The sequence below is a fragment of the Pollachius pollachius genome (genome assembly GCF_949987615.1).
Source record: "Pollachius pollachius genome assembly, chromosome: 15".
NCBI lineage: Eukaryota > Metazoa > Chordata > Actinopteri > Gadiformes > Gadidae > Pollachius > Pollachius pollachius.
Window position 1 is genome coordinate 5766892 of NC_136948.1, and position 18317 is coordinate 5785208.

Genomic DNA, 18317 nt, shown 5'->3' on the forward strand with positions numbered 1-18317 from the left:
GCGCTAGACCATCCAGACCATTGAGCCTCACTGATCTCCACGACGATGACCGCTAAGACTCTTTTCTGTTCTCGGGGTCTGAACCGGGACGGAGCCCGGGAAGGAGAGAGGGCTCAGTCCCCATCCGGCCCGAGCGAACCATATTGCAGTGAACCGTTTCGGGAGCCGCAGGGAGGTGCCATATAAAGGAACCAGCGGCCTGAGGTACGATGGGCGCGCACCGCTCCTAATCCGTGTGCACAGGATGCCAATGCCCGGGTACGGTGACTGTGGTTGTAGTGCTAGTGAACACGGCCCTTTATGTGCGGGCGTGGATCAGGAAACCCAACACACACACACACACACACACACACACACACACACAAACACGGCGGTCCCTTCTCGGCCTATGACCCCGGAGAAACCGTCTCCATGGGAACGACAACGACACGGCCCAGGATCAGTTGTTGGTTAGGTAGGAAACAAAAACACACACGCAATTGGCACCGCGGGTACGTTTGCCACATCGTCGTGCCTTGTGCAAGCAGCGGCGTGTTGCAGAGAAGCCGTTACAACACGCAGCCGCGTGTGCGTGTGGAGGTTCCCCGATCTGGAAGTCCATGCAGGGCTGCGTTCTGACATTTATATTCATATCAGATATATTTCTTTGCTCCGGCTTGGTTGTCATTCAGCGACTCCGGCATGCAGACAGACCAACTCACCACAGGAATACAGAGTACTCCCTCCTCCTCCCCCCCCCCCGGGCACCGGGCCTCAGGCCAGGAGCAACAGCAGGAAGTGACATCACTAGGACATCACAACGGAAGGGCAGTTTGGAGGTTGGTGGTGCCGCAGTGCAGACTCCCCCCCCGCATCTCTGAGTCACACGGAGAGCTGGGAGAAAGTTCTCATTACCAGCACGACCACCACCGCCCGAATGCATGCTGGGAAGACCATTAGCATAGGGCTTACCCATTAGCACGAGACTAGACCATTAGCACAGGTCTAGACCATTAGCATGCGACTAGACCACTAGCACGCGACTAGACCACTAGCACGCGGCTAGACCACTAGCACGCGGCTAGACCACTAGCAAGCGGCTAGACCACTAGCATACGAAGAGACCTCTAGCACCCGACTGGACCACCAGCACCCGAATAGACCACCAGCACCCGGCTAGACCACCAGCACCCGGCTAGACCACCAGCACCTGGCTAGACCACCAGCACCTGGCTAGACCACTAGCACGCGACTAGACCACAAGCACCCGACTAGACCATTAGGGGTCTGGAACCACCTAGACAGCAGCCTCAGAACACACCTTTCTCCCCCAGGGCAGAAGCTCTCCAATGTGGGCTGTCTGGTCTCTCTAGGTACTCGGGCATTAATTAGAGCTCTCTGCTGCCAGAAAAAAACGGACAAGAGATAACAGCGCCATTCTTTTCGGTGTTAATGCCATAATAGCTTCATGGCTAATATACATGGGGGGCCATTAACACCAACGCTAATGGGTGTATTGGAAAAAAACGGCTAGTAGCCAAAAGGCTAATTTATCCATTAGCAAAAGCCATCAGCACCAATAGGTATATTAGCCTTTTGGCAAATCTAGCCATTAGCACTGATGACTTGCCTTGTTCAGCTGGCCGAAACACATCGCTTATAAACCTGTCTCCATGAGAATCCGCTACTACAGCTCACTTCTTAGTCCAAAGCAATCTACTTTTTGTTTGGATGTCATTAATGATGGGGTGATGGCATCTTCCCGAAGGTGGACTGTAGGCAACGGGGATGTGAACCCAGTACATTAAGGCTGGGAGTCTTACTCATTAACCACTACTTTGGGAAGTCTCGTCTCGTGGGAATATAGTATTGGCATAACTCTTGGTAAAAAAAGATCACTTCCTGTTTAGTCCACCAACAGGTTGTCGTCCTAAACCAGTTCCTCCAGGTGACCACCAGGGGGAAGCACTGTTCCGTACCGCTGCATCACTTCCTGTCAGGTGAGTCCCGTCAGGCACACAGGTAAGACTGCCACGTCCTGGGCGGGGTCATGTGACCAGGGTGTTGACACTGGCCAGGAGACGGTAATCTGATGAGGGCCACTTAAAACGTTGCGAGGGGCCCCAGACGAACCCAGAGGGAAACAGACTCCAGCGGACCCCCGATAACCGAGGGGCCCCCACCACACCACAGCGTTGTTTGATTGGCCGAGCCGCTCAGACCAACTCATAATGTGTGAAAAAACAATAGCACTGTATAGAATAACAAATCTGTAACAGTTTTGAATTTTTTGAACTTCTAAACTGTTACAGATATGTTATTCTATCTAGAGCTAATTGTTTCAATTGTTATATTTATTATTTTTACTTATTCATACTTACTATCATGAATGTTGCACAATCTCTGCAGGCACTGCCACTTTTCATTTCACTGCATTTCTTGTATATGTATGTGACCAACAAAACTCTTGAATCTTGACTATCGTGAAACTCGCCCTGAATCATTTACCATGTCGATTAACGGCCTCAGGCCAAGATTAGAGTTAGCCAATCAAATGATTAGATACACCGTCTCTCTTCTTGTTTGTTCAGTGTTATTTCAGAACATGAGGCGCTTCAACCTTTGGTCCTGCCCCAACACAGAGACCCAGCCAGCCTGCGTCTGAGTCCGCCCAGTGTTGTTCCTACAGCCCTTAACCACAGTAGGTCTCTCCGGGCTTCACAGGCCATCCCCTGACCCTAGCCCCCAAAGAGCAAGGGGAGACCCCCTTAGTGATCGAGGAGGAAACCTGGAGAGGAAACCGAGGGCGGGGGATCTCCCCCCTCTGCATTTCACCGGGTGCCATCATAGACCTTATAAAATAACACACGTTGAAGTACACACAGCGAGAGGGACGGACACAGAGTGTGAGTCCAGGAAGTGCGGGGGCCCCAAGGGACGGCCGAGGAACACAGGCCCCGTCTCATGGGGCCAGTCACAGGCAGACTAATTCAATTACACATCACTGCCACCACCACGCCGGAGCCCAAAGCATGTGACCGGGGAGGTGTGTGTGTGTGTGTGTGTGTGTGTGTGTGTGTGTGTGTGTGTGTGTGTGTGTGTGTGTGTGTGTGTGTGTGTGTGTGTGTGTGTGTGTGTGTGTGTGCGCGCGCACACCTGACGTCACCGGTGTAATTATAATCTCAGCTCGATGCAATTAGACTAAGGACCAGCGAACAGAATTCGTTACTGGTTTATTTGGGCTACGACCTACCGTGTGAGTCGGAGCTCAAAGCTGCAGACACCTCCCTTGGTATGTTACTATTTATTCAACCTCAAAACCACTAGAAGAAAACCAAGCTGCACAAATTTACATTGCGGGCATTTAGCGGACGCCTTTATCCAAAGCGACTCAAACGGTTCATTCACACACACACGGTTTGCGAGGTGGGCGGAGCTTGGGGAATTAGTCCTTACTGGAGGACAGATTATTCTGTTTCCTTCCCAAGAGAAGGAATTCCCTCTTTGTTTGCAGTAACCTACAGCAGGAAGCACGAGTCGGACGACCTTTACTGGGGCAAGGGGGCGGAGCTTGGGCCGGGGGTGGACGGACAGGTTGGCGACATGAAATGTGGGAGGGACAGATAAAACAACGCAGCTTGAGACTCAAGCATAGACTTAAGTGAAGAGAACAGAAAGAAGGGAAAGAAACGGGATGGGGTGAAGCCCTGAGTAAAACAAAACAATTCACCCTGAGAGTGTGAGAGAAAGAGAGAGACGTAGAGAGATAGAGACTAGAGAGTGTAATTTGGGCCAGGTGTAGTAAAAAGCAACACCACCATCATCATCATCACCGGCCTCAGGGGTTGCTGTGGTGCCACCTCCTTGGCCTCCTAAGAACAGAGGAGAAGAGACTGACCCGGCCCAAGATGGCAGACTAGGACCAAGATGGCCGCCCGGCAACAAACCAAAGTCAGGGAGAGAGAGAGAGAGAGAAAAGCGAGGAGAGGAGGCAGAGTACGTAGAGAATGACAAGACGGAGAGAGGAGAATGGGATTCCCGGGAGACGAGGAGAGGCGGGAGGAGTAGAAAGGGGAGAAGGAGCTTTAGGAGCAGATGGAGGGTGAGAAAGGAGAGGAGTAGGAGGTGTCTTGGTGCACAGGGAGAACGTACCGTCTTGAGTCTCTTGACCGCCTCCTCACAGATGTGCATCCCCCGCGACTCCTCCACCTCCACATGACCCAGGTACTGTAGGGGTAGAGAGAGGAAAAAGGGGAGGAGGAGAGAGAGGGAGAGAGGGGGAGAGAGAGTGAGAGATGGAGAGCGGGGGAGGACGGAGAAGGAGAGAGAGGGAGAGTGGGAGAGCGGGGGAGGACGGAGAAGGAGGAGGAGAGAGAGGGAGAGAGGGAGAGCGGGGGAGGACGGAGAAGGAGGAGGAGGAGAGAGAGGGATAGAGGGGGAGGAGGAGGAGGGGGGAGAGGGAGAGGAGGAGAGAGGGAGAAGAGGAGAGAGGGAGAGAGGGAGGAGGAGAGAGAGGGAGAGGGAGGAGGAGAAGGAGGAGTAGAGAGAGGGAGAGAGGGGGAGGAGGAGAGAGGGAGAGAGGGGGAGGAGGGAGAGAGGGAGAGGAGGGAGAGAGGGAGAGACAGAGGGAAAGAGAGAGGGGGAGGAGGGAGAGAGGGAGGAGCAGCAATAGGGAGAGAGACAGAGACAGAAAGATAGGGGGAGAGAAAGGGTGTGAGGAAGAGACGGAGAGAGAGTTGGTCATACACCTTTTTCACACCACACTATTAAACATCACTTTGGCGTTATTACATTGAAAAGATAAGATCGTATTTAATTAATCCCAGGGAGGAAAGGAGGGTGTCACGGAATGAAGTACAGGACAGTGATACGAATGAAAACATAACGTGCTGTAATGTAGGGTGAATTGCATGTTGCTTGTTATGGGCTCCGTGTTCTGATCGTGTGAGGCTGTTCACAGTGTGTACTCTGTGTTGTATCTTGGTCCCAGAGATAAGGGGGTAGGCACAGCCCTGGACTTTGACTCATCCTCCTCTGTTTGCGTTGAAGGCCCATGGAGGGCTTTGGTATTTCCCTCCCATTCGATTACTCATCGCTGCGGAGAGTGTCCGGGATCATGGAGAAATGTAAACGCCAGGGCCTATAGTTAGCCCTGCCAGTGGCTCGCCAGAGACACAACACATCACCAAACACACATCCGAGACTATAAATACTTCACCACACATATCCGTGTCCCACACAGCAACGGTTACCAATCACACCTCCAAATAAAAAGCAGAGTATTACATCACCGATTTTATTCCAGCATTACCAATAGTTCCCCCGAAATAACTATTGTGGGTGTTGATGATATCTGGTTGAAGCAGCCTCACCTCGGCCGAGTCAGACTGACCGGACTCTGGGGATGAGTGAGGCCGCACACCTGTCGCACGTCGAGCTAGAGTGCGCCCAGGATAAACGAGCCGTCACTCACTCACTCCCTCCCTCCCTCCCTCCCTCCGGGAGATATGTCCTGCATGGCAGCACCATCATCATGTATCTATGAGGAACCTTACAGTAAACCGGCTTTAACCCCCCCCCCCCCCCCCCCCCCCCCCCCCCGGGTCCTGGTCTGGGGGAGCTGAAGTCATTGAGTCAGTGTGGCGGGTAGCATCGCACAATGGCCAAGTCACAACGATGCCCTTAACCCATGGGGAGGAGTGACCTGACCCTAAGGGGGAGGAGTTACCTGACCCTTAGAGGGGGAGGAGTTACCTGACCCTTAGAGGGGGAGGAGTTACCTGACCCCACGGGGGAGGTGTTACCTGACCAGGTGAGGTCTCGGTGGACCAGTAAAGCTGAGCTCCACGTGAAGGCTCAAACTAAAAATACTGCTCTTCAGGCTGCGCTGGTATTCAGTGCGTCACCAGTTGACCCTCCCAGTTCCTAGGGCACGGATCGGCTGGGGGGGGGGGGGGAGGGGGGGGGGGGGTCCATTGTGTGTGCAGGGTCACTGAGGAAGTCCATACCCTTTCCTCAGTCAACCCACGCCCTGGGCCGCACCCCCTCTGGTCTAAGACATGCATCAACCCCCCGCCCTCCCCCTCCCTGCCTGGGGTATTTTAGGAGGCTGACTCAAAGAGTGAGCCTTCAATTGCACAATTCCATTAAATGCGCACACACGCACACGCACACACACACACAGTATTTCTGTTCCACGTTAATTACGTGTCACGCCGGCTTGCGGCCGACAGCAGGTCCGGCCCCGGACGTAAATACCGTTCGCCGGCGCTCGCTGATCACCGTGGCGACCAGGCGTGCCGCCCATGATGCACGCCGCTCGTCGCTCAGTCCACGCTCGACAACCTCGTTAGACGGTGGCTTCTCCGCGTTTCACACTCCCCGCCAGACGAGCGCCCTGGCTCGGCTATAGCGACGAGTTCGTCCTTTGTGTGTGTGTGTGTGTGTGTGTGTGTGTGTGTGTGTGTGTGTGTGTGTGTGTGTGTGTGTGTGTGTGTGTGTGTGTGTGTGTGTGTGTGTGTGTGTGTGTGTGTGTGTGTGTGTATAAACCACAAGCGCGCACGCGCGCGCTAGCTCAATCTCGATCTCCTTCACTCCAGGAGGCAGCAACACGTAGCGTAGCGTAGCCTAGCCTAGTGGTGACTCACTCTGCAGCGGCGGCCCCCAGCACCTGATAGTGGCTCCGTATTGACGAGTGAACCTTTCACTGCTGTGTTGTAGTGAGGAGATTGTCCTGTGCTTGTCATGGTTGGTTAGGACATTTAAACTCTGAGCACGCCTTGTTCGTCTCCATGTGTGGCTTGTAATGGGCTGCTGAGATTTAGGACATTAAAAGTGCCGGCGTTCATATTTTTTTTAGTTAAGATAGTAAGGTACTCCTGAGAGTTAGGACATTAAAGCCCTAGCGTTAATTTATTATTTCGATGTGAAGATTGCAATGGTCCCCTGAGATTACAGACATTAAAAGCCCCAGGCACCATTCATTGTTAATTTCAACGGGGATATTGTACTATGGTCCTGAGAATAAAGGCATTAAAGTTCCCAGCATGCGTCGTTTATTTCAACGTGAAGATGGCTACGGACTCCCTAGAGTTAGGACATTAAAATCCCGGCATTGATAATGTTTGGTGTTCAGAGTAGCTGGGAGTTAACACATTAAAAGTCCCCGCATTCATGATGTTTTTGGGGAGGGTTAGGACATTAAAAGCCCTGCGTTCTACGTCTGTAAAATCAGGTACCGCTGAGAGAGAAGACATTAATCCCCTAAGTGAGCCTTGGGAGTGGTTGGAGGAGTCAGACTAACTGACCATCCCCAGATGCCCAGCAGAGATGCAGGAGATCAATGTATGTGCAGGCTCTTAAATTACAGATTATAGATTTCAGATTCTTGATATGCAATGTACAATTTGAGCTTTGGACATTTGGCCAAAATTGGATATTTACAATGTTGGGTCTATTTGATATATACTGATAACTCATTGCTTTTAATGACAACTGTCTTTATGAGCATTATGTGATAATGCTGAAAGGTCAACAATCTTAACAAAAAATTAAAAGCATCCCATCATTCATCATCAATGTAAATATTGCAAATCGTCCCCTGGGATTTAAGACATTAAAAGCCCCCCAGGCTGCAGGCTGGAGACGCAGCGAACAGCTTGGTGTAGAGGCTGCCTCACAGCCTAGACAGAAGTAGGCCTCCCACATCGTGGGTCCTACCATTAATCACAGGTAGCGTCCTTGAGGAGCCTGCCTACCTCTGTGTGTGTGTGTGTGTGTGTGTGTGTGTGTGTGTGTGTGTGTGTGTGTGTGTGTGTGTGTGTGTGTGTGTGTGTGTGTGTGTGTGTGTGTGTGTGCCAGTTAATTGAGCAAATGTGTGTCCCAGTTAGGTGAGCAAGTGTGTGCGTGCCAGTGCGTGCAAGTGTGTGCGTGTCAGGACGCGTTGAGTTGGACAGGAAGAGATGTGGATTGGACAGGAAGTGTTGGGAGACGGATGGGAAGTGGCGTGGACAGGAAGTGCTACCTTGACGGTGAAGCTGCACTTTCCGCTGCGGACGGCCTCCTCGTCCGTCTGCCACTGGTGCGGCCGGCTGGACTCCGGGACGTACACGTCTTTCTTCCGGCGGAAGCTCTGCCGTAGCTTGTTCATCGCTGAGCCCCCTGTTGCCACGGATACAAGAGACACAAGGAGGGGGGTTGAGGGCAAGCCATGCGTTGACGTCGGTTCAAAGGAATTGGAATCAAATAAAAACACAATGATGATACTCAAGTACACACCCCGTGTCCCTTTTACGGAGTACCGAAAAGTAAATTCAGGGTAAAATGTAACTTCCTCCACGGCTCAATTGCATTTTTACCGAAGTAACTTTCAGCCGATGAGGAAAGACGTGCCAACAACCCATCGTAAACATGTCACTCTTTCTCCCTCATATGAACCCTGCTGCAGCAGTCTAAACTAAGCTGTTCTCTCTAATCTCACCACATCCTGAGGATCGGATCCTGTTTGGCCTACGCTCCGTTCCATGCTGGTTAACCTTTTCATTAGAAAGCGTGGGTCACATCGCAGCGAGAAGTCTTCTGAACGTCGTCTCTAACGCGCTTTCAGAGCATATCCTCCCCCGGCGTCGGCATCACCGACGACAGCGGCTCAGTATTGACGGAGGATGTGTTTGATCGTGTACCAAAGACTTCCAGAATTCATTCCTTCACCTCAATTAGCTCTGGGATAACCGCATCACTGTAACCCACTTTCACATCCTGCCCCAAAACCCTTCACCACCACCACCCACAGACTGCAGCATTCATACCCGTGGTCCACACACACACACACACACACACACACACACACACACACACACACACACAACGAAAGAGAGAGCTACACAGACAGAAAGACACAAACAGAGAGAGTGAGAGAGAGGGACAGATACAGAGAGCAAGAGAGGGAGACAGACAAAGACAGCGCGAGAGAGATTCCCTCTGTGATTCATCCCAATGCGTATTGGGAGCTGAGCAGCATACCAACCTGCTCGTAGCAGAGAGACTCGACACTCAGAGAGAAACACAGACAGACCTCAGACCCCCTCACGAAGACATAGGCTGGAGGCTTAGACTTCAGGACCTCCAGAAGGACTTGTGTGTTAAAACGGAAGGTTAATCTCTAAGTTAAACACGTTGAGAGAATAAAGAGGTTTCAAGAGGGCTACAAATGGAAGAACGGCGGAAATGTTAATTATAGGAATGATGAAAGTAGCAGGAGAGAGAGAGCAAGAGATAGGGACACAGAGAAAGGCCGAGAGACACAGAGCTAGAGAGAGAGCGAGCGAGAGAGAGCCACACAGAGAGAGAGAAAGAGGATGAATGGGGTTGAAGCTGATAATTAATTACTATGAAAAAAAAAAAAATCTCACAGAGAGGAAGAGAGTACGTAAGCGAGCAAAAGAGATACTTCTTCATTAACCAGGGTCTGTTCCTGTCTTACAGTGATACGGTCCATTAGGCCCCCCCCCCCCCCCAAACGACTGACCCTGCCTTCCTGCGAACTAGGTTGTCCTTACTAGGTTAAACATGTCCGGACACTGCAAAAAAGTTGAGAAAACAAAACGGGTTCAGGTTGTGTATTGAGCGGCACTGCTACGGGCTACACTTTGAGTTATGCTACTTAAACCCACACTCATCCAACATGAAAACGTGAGGGAGAACGGTTATGATCACATGAAAACATGAGGGAGACCCATTATGATCATATGACAAAATGATCTATACACAGAGGCTGCGGCTCAATAGTTCACCTCAGAGCCCCCCAATGGGGATGTGATTGTATTACTCTGATCAGACTGGGGAGATTTGGTGCACACACTCAGGCACCAAAGTAGAGCGTCATGTCCAGGTACAGATCCAGGTAAGGACCCAGGTCCAGACCGGGTACAGACCCAGGTAAGGACCCGGGTACAGACCCAGGTCCAGACCGGGTACAGACCCAGGTAAGGACCCGGGTACAAACCCAGGTCCAGACCGGGTACAGACCCAGGTAAGGACCCAGGTCCAGACTGGGTACAGACCCAGGTAAGGACCCGGGTACAGACCCAGGTCCAGACCGGGTACAGACCCAGGTACTGGCCAGAGTGGTGTCTGGATGATGGGAGCGGTCCCGAGGCAGGGATGTATGCCTTATCTGCCTCTGTCAGCCTGGTGAACACCATGCAGTTCCACACATCGACACACATCTACAAACACACACACCTCAGCTTCCCAGTGGGGGGGGTCAAGCAGCGGGCTGTGGATCGGCTTAGGAGGGGCTTCTGCAGCAAGACCCAAACAAGAACTCTGCTATCCAGACCAGGCTGTAACGCTGCTACCTGGGTTTCAGGTTTCAGACCAGAAACCTGCTGGAGGCACCAGAACTCTGCTACCTGGATCAGGATCCTGATGAGAGCAAAGCCTTCCTGATGGTGTTATCGCACACAAACACAACTGCTGATTTAACGCCTCTGTCGGTCTACCGCGCATGCTTGTGCTTGCATTGCCTGAGGCTGCAGCAGAATAAACAAGATAATGTCGACATTGACAGGAAGTGTTGCAACTCTTCCTTTCCGGCATATAATGCATGCTGCTCTACACAGTAAAAGCGCCCTCTGCGCAAACAGATAAGAACTTTGTCATGGTTGGAAAGGCCTCGTCAAAATCAACACTAATATCCAGGGAGCAGGACTGACTCTCTGTGGGGAAAAAGGCTTGAGAGAATAGGCCTCAACATTTGGACGATCATCAAGTAGGAGCTTAGAGCCGACATCATCCTCACACTGTATATCTGATCGTTCATGCACTGTTTTTGTGACCTTATATGGGCTTAACGTGGGACCTTAGACAGTATGTTTGCCTTCAGTATAAAAGCGTGGGGTTGTATTTTTTTTATGAAGATGGCTCCTTATCAAAACGATCGGGCCTCCATCCATGCCCAGCGGTTGCTAGGAGACCCGAGATCATTAACACAACAGGCCGAATCATATCCCAACCGCCGGCGAGTGATGATGTTGGCGATGACTCACGGCCACCTCGACCACGGCGGAACCCCCGCTGGGAGACAACGGGTCACCATGACGATGGGCTTGCGGATTTTTGCCGACCATAGACACGTCGCTGAGTCCACTCGACCGTTTAGCGGGACGCATGGCCGGCCGCGGAGGGCAGGGCGACCGCCACATCATGAGCTCACAGCCACAGGAAGTAAGGATGGGTTGAGAGCTTTGGACTGGCGAGCCATTAACAAAGTAAAAGCCCCTCAGGAGGCTCTGCATTATATCATGCATTGGCCAGACGAGCAAAGATATTCTAAGACAAACCCTCCCTCTATCACAGACCCAGAGAGCATGCAACACATGGATTCACTCATTTCTTACATTCATTCATTCCATTTCTGGTAAATAGTCAATCAATTCTGAATTTATTCAACAGTATAATATCAGCTACAGGCGTCAGAATAAAACAAAAATACAGATCATAATATGATCGCTGATACCTACTAGTCATTTTAAAGCGTATGGTTTGCGACCACACACACATGTAACGTTTGTACCAAAGAGAGGAGTCAGAAAGCGAGAGAGGAAGTGCAAAAGATGAGAAGAGCCAGACAGACCCGGTCCCTCATGGTGAAGCATCTCCCTCTGATCTGATCAAATGCACGCTCCTTCATTTGCATCAATTCAGAGCATGCACGCAGGGAAATGACATGCATATTGAGTTACATGGTTCTGGGCGTGTGCGTGTGCACGCACGTGCGTGTGTGTTTCATGGCTTTAGTCCCGGCAGGATGGCTGGTCTGTGGGACAAACAGGAACACAGAGAGAGAGATCGATTGATCTACTTCTTGTATTGCTTTGCCTCTTGTTTTTTTTCAAATTGTTTCCCACTGTGGTTTTTATGCTATTGATTTTGCACTGGCAATATGCTTCAGGTACCTTCAGGCCAAGGAAGCATTTGGAATTTGAGAAGCAGTGAGACAGAACAAGAGACAGAGGGAGAAAACCAGGAAGAGAGGGCGACAGAGTGCGTGTGCGTGTGCATGTGTGTTTGTGCGTGTGTGTGTGTCTCTCCAGGGTCTGTTTCCAGCCATCCCTAATGAGCACCAACACAGAGGGCCCATTCTCTCTCGCTCTCACATACACACAATCAGCTGCTGGCTGGACATTACTGCAACAACGCAGAGTTTAACGTCAAGACCAATCGTAATGAGGGCGAGAGAGGAAGAGGGAGAACAGGGATAGAGACCAGAGAGAGAGACAGAGAAAGAGAGAGAGAGAAAGAGAGAGAGGGACAGAGAGAGAGGGAGAGAGAAAGACAGACAGAGAGACAGACGGAGATAGGTAGAGAGAACAAGGTAACGAGGTAGAGCAGTAGAAAACAGAGAGAATGAGAACTTGGGGAAAATTAGGGAAAGAGAGACATACATAAGAGAGACATACATAAGAGAGAGAGAGAACAGGAACAGGAGAGGGAGAATTCTTTCCCATAATTCCTTGCAGCGCGGGCATCATGGAGCGCTGTGGGCTCCAGACCTTACAGCATTTGAATAATCTCTCCAGGAATGGAAAAATGATTAATCCTGGAGGAGGAGAAACTAGGGATGAGTAGAGCGAGGGAGGGAGTGTGGGAGGGCAGGGGGGGGGGGGGGGTTAGCGCTGAGAAAGGAAGGGAGACAGAGAGAGACGCTAAGTGACGAAACAGGCTGCAGTTCCCCGGCTTTCTCTCTCTCTCTCTCTCTCTCTCTCTCTCTCTCTCTCTCTCTCTCTCTCTCTCTCTCTCTCTCTCTCTCTCTCTCTCTCTCTCTCTCTCTCTCTCTCTCTCTCTCTCTCTCTCTCTCTCTCTCTCTCTCTCTCTCTCTCTCTCTCTCTCTCTCTCACCCCTAAAACAAAGACAGCCGCCGATCAATCAGTCCATCCCTCTTGGCCACTAGGGATGCCTGGCATCACGTCGTCATGGCAACACCCCCCCCCCCCCCCCTCCCCTCCCTTTCCCCACAGCGGGGGGGGGGGGGGGGTCAGAGATATGCAGTTAACTCGCTAATCCAATTACACAGGTCCTGAGCTGCTGTGTGACGTGAGGAGAACACACCAGGAGGAAGACAGACAGACAGACAGACAGACAGACGATCCCTTATGACCACAGGACCATGCAGGGTGGGATGAGGGGCTGGAGAGAGAGTCAGGGGAAAGAGTGACTCAGAGCGATGGGGTCTTCCAGGTCCAAACGCTCTGCTGACCAGAACACAGGACCGGTTCCCCCGGCCGTCTCGGGGATTCACGGACCTGGTCATGAATGACACCCGTTAGCGTGACCTTTCATGTTCACGATCAAGAATATTATGCTACACATGAACCTCCTAAGACGGCGCAATTTGATTGGTTCGCCGGTCATTACCGTTCTATACATTATCCCGCTTATTACACGTCTACTTGCCAAAACGAAAAAATAACTTCACATGGTGTGTCTTTTTACAATTTATTTGTTACCAGCATTCGTAGTGTTGATCAGCAGAGAAATAGTCCGCCAAAGACGTTGACATCGCTTAGCAACCGAAGACGCTGGGGTTGACAAGTTACCGGACTACTTGCGGAGTGATACCAAAGACGTCATTAGAGGCCAAAAATCCTTTGTTTTCCTTGACAGCGGTCAATTATACTCAGCAACGGTGAATTATCAAATATAATTCATCGCCGGAAGTTGTGAAGGGCCCATCCAAGTGAACGGAGCGTTCCACGGCATTGAGAAGACCTGTGTAATAAACTAAAATAATAATTCACCTCAGGCTCCGTGAAAATAATACACTATTCACGGAGCCTTCGGATACAGCCCGTATACGGGTGGGGGACACCTAAATAAAGATGCAAGGTAAATTATTATATTATGGTTATGTGACTCCACCTTCCTCTGGTGCCCGCTCCAACCAGGTCACGTGACCCTGCTATTATTACAAAATAATCTCGACCACAACAGGAATCCTGTTAGGGATTGTGTGACATTTGCTGTTACAGCTGAATGGGAATCTTGCCATTTATATCCGCGTGGGGCAAAGACTTCAGCAGTTGTGGTTTAATGGTTATTTATAGTAGTGTAGTAGTATGTGTGTTAGAAGTACAGGACTAGTTTCATGTGTATTAGTGGTAATAGCGTGTGAAAAGTAAAGTAGCAGAATGTGCTTCACCCATATATACAGATGAGTGCTGCTTCCAAGACATTATTTAAACACAAGTGTGGCAGGCAGGGAAACTCGCTACACACCAAACGTTCAATCCCCACTGGGAGCGGAAGCTACTCTAATTACTACCAAGGCAGGGAGAGAGATCTTAGAGAGCAATGCAGGAGGGAACCATAGAGAGACAGGCTAGGAAAGGGGGAGGGAGATCCTGTCTGTGTGTGTGTCTTCCTGTCCGTGCTCTCTAGGAAGCTAGCTCCCGGTTCTGCTGCCCTGAGTGCAACAGTGTGACTGGGTGGACCCACAGGAAGACCCGGTAGCAGCTTGTGTGTGCGTGCGTGCGCGCGCGCGTCCGTGCGCGTAGGCATGCAGTAAATCGAGCAGTAAGTGCTGCAGAAGGCCACTCAGTAGGTCATCCAGCCGGCTGCCTCACATCACCACCATGGGGACCGATCCAAAATAATATACAGGTCTACACACAGAAGACCAACAAGTAGGGCAGCTGCCGCCGCCGCAACCACCACCACCTCCACCAATCACTGACCCCCCAGTGGTGTGGCCTGATGTCCCCTACCCTCACGTACCCTACCCCCTAGCACCTGGCCTAGGGATGTGCAATTAATTTAATTTTGATCGTGATTTCAATTTTTGGGTCAAACGATCTCCAAACTAATATAAATCGAGTTGAAACGATTTTTTTATTTTTTTCAGCTGGATCAAGCTAGACACATATTTGTACGTTATTGTCGATTTGTGAAATACTGAATAAGTGAATCATGTTTTCCATATTCGAGCAACCCTAACGTGGCCCCTAGGCTCATGTCCCCTACCCCCTTGCCTCATGTCCCCTACCCCCTAGCTCCTAGTCCACCACTCCCAGACAGGATCAATACCCCCGGCTGGCTCTCCCTGCGTCGGGCCCGCGGCGGGGGCCAGCCCTATGATCCTCTTTCCACGAGTCGGTACCAGGGAGAAAACCGTCTGTGATGGACAGAAAGCCCCGAACAGAGTGGCCAATCAGCACCCTGTGCACCGGGAGCTCGGCTGTCGATAGGAACGCTTGATTTCAGGCCCTGGCCGTGCCAGACGCTGGCCCCAGCAGCTCCATCAGTCACACAGCGGAGGGGTGGTGCCAACGCTGCTGCCTCCTGTCCCGACAGCGGAGAGAGACACTAGCGCTGTCTGCTGCCTTCAGGGGATGATGCTAACAGCCGCATACTAGCTGGGACTGATGCTAACAGCCGCATGTCAACAGGGGCTGATGCTAACAGCCGCATGATAACAGGGACAGATGCTAATAGCCGCATGATAACAGGGACTGATGCTAACAGACGCATGCTAGGAGCGGTTTGTTGTCAAGAATGAAGGCAGTAGTTGTGTGTTCCCCCGATACATCTGAAACTCCACCTTTCCTAGACTTTAATACCTCACCTTTAATACCTGTTAACATTTTACTCCCCTCCCCGTCTCCTATTCCGACACTTAATAAATGGGATGTTATTCCAAAGTTTGAAGGGGATGTTTTAACAGTTGTTTGTTATCCTCATGCCTTTTCTGACACACACACACACACACACACACACACACACACACACACACACACACACACACACACACACACACACACACACACACACACACACACACACACACACACACACACACACACACACGGTTACGTGTTCCTCTTGGCTCACAGCTGTTAATACGTGATGTATTAAACCTGGACAGGAAGAGTCCTCCTACTCACCAGGCCCTCTGCCCTACTGGGCGTGAGGTCACTCTGGGTTTATACTCGACCTTGGGGCGGAGACGCAGGTCCAGAGCTGCGGGCCAACTATAGAAATGATTAATTATTCATTAGAAGTAACTACTAAGGGGCTCGTTAAGGCCCGTCGTGCCAGACCTCCCATTATGCATTGCAGTGTGAATAATGGTATAAGAAAAAGGTGTGCAATTATACAGTGCTTTTCAGACCTATGGCCGCTCATAGGATTGTCCAATTATGGCCTACATTCACCAATTCACGCACAAATTCATACACTGCGGTGTTCCCCATGCAGGGCAACGGCGGGAGCAGTTGGGGTTAGGGGTCTTGCTCAGGGACACGTGGCTAGGACGAGACGGGGATCGAACCAGCAACCTTCCGGTTACAAGACAGCCTGCCCTACCTCCTAAGTCACTGCCGTCCTAGCTCTTAACCAGACACTGTTGCATCAAAGAAGAATGCATTGTCATTCAGGTCCAGCAGAGACGAACAGTCTAGAAGGCTCCTCGTCGTCTAGGCCTATAGCTGCATTAGCTGTAGTCATGGTATGTAAGTACTGGTTTTATGCCATTCACGTCACTGCTACAGATGCTAGCCCAAGAAACACAAATTGCCGTCAATCCTGGTCGCCGCCGAGTGATGAACTAACCTGTTGTGGCGCTAACCCACCGCAGCTAAGCGTAGCAGCAGGTGCTGCCCTTTACAAGGCTTTAGCAAATGACACAGTGCTGGCCTCGCCTGGTGACTGGGCCCCAGTTAGAGGCTCTCCAGCTGGGGATGGAAACACAGGCTCAGGGGCTGGAGGTCAACAGCGCTACTCAGTACTACAACGCACAGGAACATGAATAAAGATGTGAACTATATATAGTGGAAGGAAGACATGAAAAGGGAAATGGTATGCTAAAGGCTAATTTGTCTTTATTTTATTCATTGTGGTATTCAGTAGTCCTTGCTAAATACACTGGCCCCCACCGCCTGTCCATATCCGACGATGTGACTCATAGCTGACTCATGGAAATCACCGTTATCAACACAGCCGGTATCTTTTACTCGACGGCCAATCACACCACACATCTCATCGACGATCATGAGTCTAATCCAATAGCAAGAGAATTACCTTTTGTATCCTCTAGGGCTGGGCGATTAATCTAATTTTGATCACGATTTCGATTATAGCGTCAAATGATCACAAAACTAATATTATCGAATTTTCGATACATTTGTTTTTTATTAAATGTTTTATAGAAAGTGCAAAACGGCTGGATAAATATCTGTACATTATTTTAGATTTGAACATTTTCTTTTTGACCATTTTGCGTATGAAAATAAATCGTTTGATTAATCGTGATTTCAATATTGACCAAAATAATCGTGATTATGATTTTTTCCATAATCGAGCAGCCCTATAATCCTCCAATGACTAATCACTAAGAAAGCAGAAACAGCGCCAGCAGATGAACTCCCAGGTTCAGATCCGCTAGGAACTGATACAGGGTCAGTTGCGTTCCTCCTTATGTTAAACAGACCGCCAGGAGAAGGTCGAAGCTAACTGAGAAAGCAAGGATATCATTATTAATACTCCAATATAAGCCTTCATTATATTCTGGTTGGTTCGAGATTCTCAAAAGGCACCATAATAACGCATTGAACATTAAATTGAACCTATTTTACAACTATATGACATCATGACAAGCATTGTCTTTAAAGTTCTTAGATTAGGTCTCTATAATAAACAATGCACACTCATCCGAACAGGAAGAGATGAAGGGAATAGGGATCTATATTTCAGTACCAACAGTCAATAGTATCCAAGGGCCAAAATGAATCACAGGAAAATACTTTGTCCTTTAACACCCAGCGGAAACGAGTGTTGACAGTTAGAACAGCATACCTAGTCACAGCCAGGGCAAGGGCTTAATATGTAATCCAAACACACTAACGTGTAATGTCTTCTCCAGTGTGTGTGTGTGTGTGTGTGTGTGGGGGTGTGTGTGTGTGCGTGAGTCAGGGACAACCAAGCCCAGCAGGGGAGCGCAAGTTTGAGTGCGCTGCAATTGTGTCGTCATATTTACAAAGAGGCAGGAATGGGTCATGAGTGTGTGAGGTTGTGTGTGTGTGTTTGTGAGCCTGTGAGGGAGAGTGAGAGACGAAACAATTCGGGTGAAACAGGATGCTATTTAGGAGAAGTCCTACCACCGACACACCCACAACCTCACACCTTCTCCCCCCCCCCGCCATAACAAATGCTTGGCGGGACGCTTGTTCTGCTCAGGAAGTATGTTTTGGCGTGTGCGTGCGTGTGTGTGTGCGTGTGCGCATGTGCGTGTGCGTGTGTGCGTGTTTGTGTGTGGTTGGAGTGGAGGAGGGGGTGGGTCTTGG

At 50.4% G+C, this 18317-nt stretch overlaps 1 protein-coding gene across 7 annotated transcripts in view; it reads right to left on the reverse strand.

The window, feature by feature from the left end:
- numb (NUMB endocytic adaptor protein) overlaps positions 1–18317 on the reverse strand; it is a 35675-nt gene that overhangs the window by 8480 nt on the left and 8878 nt on the right. For all 7 annotated transcript variants that reach the window (XM_079752491.1, XM_079752493.1, XM_079752489.1 and 4 more), the window contains exons 2-3: positions 8003–8139; positions 4132–4206 (exon numbers count right to left, since the gene is read on the reverse strand). In XM_079752491.1, coding sequence (XP_079608617.1) covers positions 4132–4206; positions 8003–8128 — 201 coding nt within the window. In that variant the 5' untranslated portion in view covers positions 8129–8139. The remainder of the gene's footprint in view (positions 1–4131; positions 4207–8002; positions 8140–18317) is intronic.